This window comes from Ipomoea nil, unplaced genomic scaffold, assembly GCF_001879475.1.
Source record: "Ipomoea nil cultivar Tokyo-kokei standard unplaced genomic scaffold, Asagao_1.1 scaffold2279, whole genome shotgun sequence".
NCBI lineage: Eukaryota > Viridiplantae > Streptophyta > Magnoliopsida > Solanales > Convolvulaceae > Ipomoea > Ipomoea nil.
In genome coordinates, this window is record NW_017618707.1 from 2,112,404 (window position 1) to 2,116,594 (window position 4,191).

General features: G+C 35.1%; 1 protein-coding gene across 1 annotated transcript; it reads left to right on the forward strand.

Moving 5' to 3' along the window:
* Nucleotides 1-1,223: 1,223 nt before the first annotated feature.
* Nucleotides 1,224-3,575, forward strand: LOC109150457 (uncharacterized protein At4g28440-like). Its single transcript, XM_019298369.1, has 2 exons — nt 1,224-1,638; nt 3,147-3,575. The coding sequence occupies exons 1-2, from the start codon at nt 1,404-1,406 to the stop codon at nt 3,335-3,337; spliced, it is 426 nt and encodes a 141-aa protein (XP_019153914.1). The 5' UTR covers nt 1,224-1,403; the 3' UTR covers nt 3,338-3,575.
* The last annotated feature ends 616 nt before the right edge of the window (nt 3,576-4,191 follow it).

The window sequence follows — 4,191 nt, forward strand, 5'->3', positions numbered from 1 at the left end:
TTGTTCTTTTCTTTTTTTCTTTTTTTTTTTCTCCCCTCTCATTTTTTCTTTCCTAATCATTCTTCTCTTTTCTAATAACTCTTACAATATCCCCTCAATATTCCCAATTGATAATTATACACTAAAAAGTTATGATTGATAATAGTCACCCATCAATGTTCATCAATGATTGAAGTAAATGTTATCTTTTTATAATAGTAAGAATTGATGAAATTGATTATTTAACCCTTCTTAGAGGAGCAAAATGTCGATTTTCACTAGGATTTATTTTAAACAAAGAAGATGAATCAGCTGGTGGAAATAGAAAGCCAATAAAAAGATGAGAGGACACACTCCCTAATTCATGTATTGTATTGGAGATTTGGAGGATGACAAACGGACTCCTCCTTTCAATAACAATTGTAACAAAATTTAGAAAATCAAAGGAATGATGAACACCCCCGGGTCCAATAGTTTTAACCGTTATGCCTGTTTGGACAGCTCAGTTAGTCATGGATAAAGTTTAAAAATAATGACCTGGGATCGAGTTTCACTAGCGACTCCTTGTACACAGTAAGCAAAAGTCTAACCTATGTGTTCAATTGAATTACCATAATTTACATGCTCTCGGATGTTTTGTCGGGTGAGAGTGTGGAGACCCTTGAGATTTGAGATTCAACCTTTTGTGAACAATATTTTTAACACCTTGTGGTCGAATGGTACCAAGTTGAACTTTCACATGAGAGGATGTGGGTTCAACCTCAGTGAAGACGATATTGACTCTTTGTGCTTCAGTAGATTGGAAAAGTAATTATGAACAAATACTGCATTGTAATTGAGTTAATAGTATTCAAAAAAAAATACCATTATTATTATTATTCTTTAATTTCATCAATTCTTAAATTACGTATACTATATCAGAAAGTCATCATAAAGTTGAAATAAAGATAATAGTTACGATAAATCGTGTAATCTAATAACATCAATATGAGATTTATATGAAATATGATGTGTATCCATTCTCATATTTACCATATTTTTAGCGTAACAGTCACGAGATACACAAAATTTAGGGAGAAATATGACAGAAAAGAAAACGGAGTGAAAAATGTGACCCGCGTGGACCCACCTAAGACAGCGTCTCTCCCCATAATTTCCTCGTGAACCTGCAAACAGGGAATCAAAAAGGTCGCAAAGAAACGAAATAAATCCCACAAATGGAAACTTGACTGAGAGGAGTCGGAAAAGCATACGCCCATACACCATTCCATTTTAACAGAGAGAGAAGAGTTTTAGTGAGAGAAAGAGAAAGAGAGTCGGAGAGTTTTCTTCGTGTTTTTTTAACTTGTGTTTTTTTCTTGTCTGAGTTAGGGTTTTAAGTTTTTGGCTTTGATCGTTTTCATCGTCGACGGGAGGTATCGGAAATGGCGACGAGTTCACGTTCGGTAAAGCGGGAGTTGAGGAAGCCGGTGTTCGTCAAGGTGAGCAGTCTGAAGCCAGAGACCAACGGCCACACGCTGATCGTCAAGGTGATCGGCTCCAACATGGTGTTGCCGAAGGGCAGCGCGGTGTCGACGCACCTCCGTAACACCAGCATTGCTGAATGCCTCGTCGGAGACGAAACCGGCTGCATCCTCTTTACTGCTCGCAACGATCAAGGTATATATGGACCGTATGGTCAATGTGTGTTAGTGTTTATGTTGTGTGTGTGACAGGTTTTGAATTTTGTGTGGTGTGAATGCTTCGCGTTTCGTGTCGTTGAATTTGTGGAATTCGTAAATGTGTCTTGAAATTTTCTGATATGAAAACCTAAATTTTGCTGGATTTTTAGTTCTCTGAAAACTTTGTTTGCTTAGCTTTTTGTGCTATTGGTTTGTCTTGTGCTCATCAGATGATGTATCTGTGCTCATTTTGATGCATCTGAACTTGAAATCTAAGAGTTTGTATGTACAGCTAATTGACTGTTTGTTGAGTGTGAAAATACACAATTGATCAGTTCTGATCTTTGACAGAGGTTCTAGTTTTGTTGCTGCAAATTAACTGTGCTAATGTCCTACTTGATTGTTGCAAAAGATGGGAGTCTGTACATTTACTATTACACTTTTCCTCCCATTTTGCCCCTCATCATAAATTCTGTTGAGCTATATATGACCGAAAAATAAAACTCTGTTCCTCCCCAACAGTTAAGAAATTAATGTTGGGGGTACTGTAATGGCCAAAACTGAAATCATTTCAACTATTCTTAGGAATTGCAACTTACCTTTTTTACCCAAGCAAGATATTGATTGCTAATAAACACTTTAGGTGTGAGAGAGATCTTGTGCAACTAGAACAAAAATTTTGTTCTTTGAAGCTTACCTTTTAATTTTGTAGGAAAGTCCATTTTATCATATCTATATAAATAGTTAAATACTCAGACCACCAGACAGCAATGACCACTTAGAGATATTATAACAATTGTCTTTCTACTTGCAAATTTATGTTGTACTTATTCCATTAACCTGCCTATGATGCTGTTATCCTCTTTTCAAGTTTTCCTCTAGTGTTCTACTAGCTGTTTTCTTTATCTACTGGGTACAAAGCTTTTCAACTCCTGTATTTGGTGAAGAACAGTTACTATCTTGTCAAAAAGAATAGAAGAGAAAATGAACCTCTGATTGGTTCCTTTTATTGTCTTACCCTGCTGGTCACTGAAACATTTGTCTCAAAGTTGCTCCAATCGTTTTCTTTTCATGTGTAAGAAAGGATATTATTCCATTAAAATATTATGTGTCCTGAATAAAATATTGAGAAAGTTTCAGATTGACACACTGAATGCACTCGTCACTTGGGGAAGTCTAACATGCATTATATTTTATATGTTTACCAATGGTACTTTGTTATTTATGTTGTTGACTAGTTGTCAAACCAACTGAAGGAATTACTTTATAAAATTGCATTGTTTTTGACTGGCAAATTTATTCTTGGTGGTGCCTTTAGTAAGCAATATTCATATAACCATAATGATGCAGGGGCAGCCATTTGTCTGTTACAACAGGGATTACAAAAAGTAATTGACATTCCAATTCCCAACCCTTCCACCCCACAAACAAACACAAAACAAATTGATTCATTCTAGATTCTCTTATCCCATTTTGTTCTTATAGTGTGCACTTGATCTTATGCAGTTAATGTGATGGAGCCTGGTACTACTGTGATCCTCCGAAATGCTAAGATTGACATGTTCAAGGGATCCATGAGGCTTGCAGTTGACAAATGGGGGCGTATTGAGGTCACTGAAGCGGCTGCTTTTGATGTGAAAGAAGACAACAATCTCTCCCTGGTTGAGTATGAGCTGGTGAATGTTGTGCAGGAGTGACTCTGGTCGTTTAGCTCCTGTTTACTAGTGTACTAGTATAGTTTTTGCTGGTTTGCTGTGGTAGTCTGCAAATGGTGGATAGTATGTTTTGTGGTGATGACCATGCATTTTGTAAGCTTAAAGAAAATTATTGGCTGGTCATGTAAAACTTGTTTAATATGCGGCAAAATGCAGACTATATATAGTCCTAGCTCTCTTTCTATGAATGATGATTAAGGAACATCTCTTTTTTTTTTTTTTTTTTTTTTTCTTGCCTTGGGACAATCTTATAACCTAGATTAGGGTTACTTGATATATAAGTATATTAAAAATGATCGCGTAGTATAGTAAAAATAAATTTGTATGTAGAACTTGATTGTGCATGGTATGTGCATGATATGTGCATAAGATCTGCATTATATGTGCATGATATAATTTATCCTTGTAATACGCTTTCAATTTAAGAAATGAACTCTTCTGTCACATAATCATATTTGTAATTCATTTTTTTATTCCTACAATACCAAATCATTCTTAAAATCTATATATATATATATATATATATATATATATATATATATATATATATATATATATATATAAAAGTAAATATATATATATATATAAAAGTAAAGATTTTGGATCCGGTGAGGTTACCTTTGGCAGGCGAGGTGGTGAGGCTTGATCTGGTGCGTTTATTTGGGTTTTTTGATGGATTAGATTTGACTGAATATAATGCCTTGTGCGTGTGATTTATTTGTATGTGGGGGTGTTGTTGTCTTTTTGGTAGTGTCTTAATTATGGTGTAATAATTAATTAGCAGATTTTATGGGCTTGTGCACTACTTAATTATGGTATTGTATCGGGTGTGTGCA

Excerpts from the sequence above, each read along its gene's own strand:
- LOC109150457 (XM_019298369.1), top strand. The coding sequence starts at position 1,404 with ATGGCGACGAGTTCACGTTCGGTAAAGCGGGAGTTGAGGAAGCCGGTG. Across the intron at positions 1,639-3,146 it reads TACTGCTCGCAACGATCAAG|TTAATGTGATGGAGCCTGGT; the intron begins GTATATATGGAC and ends GATCTTATGCAG.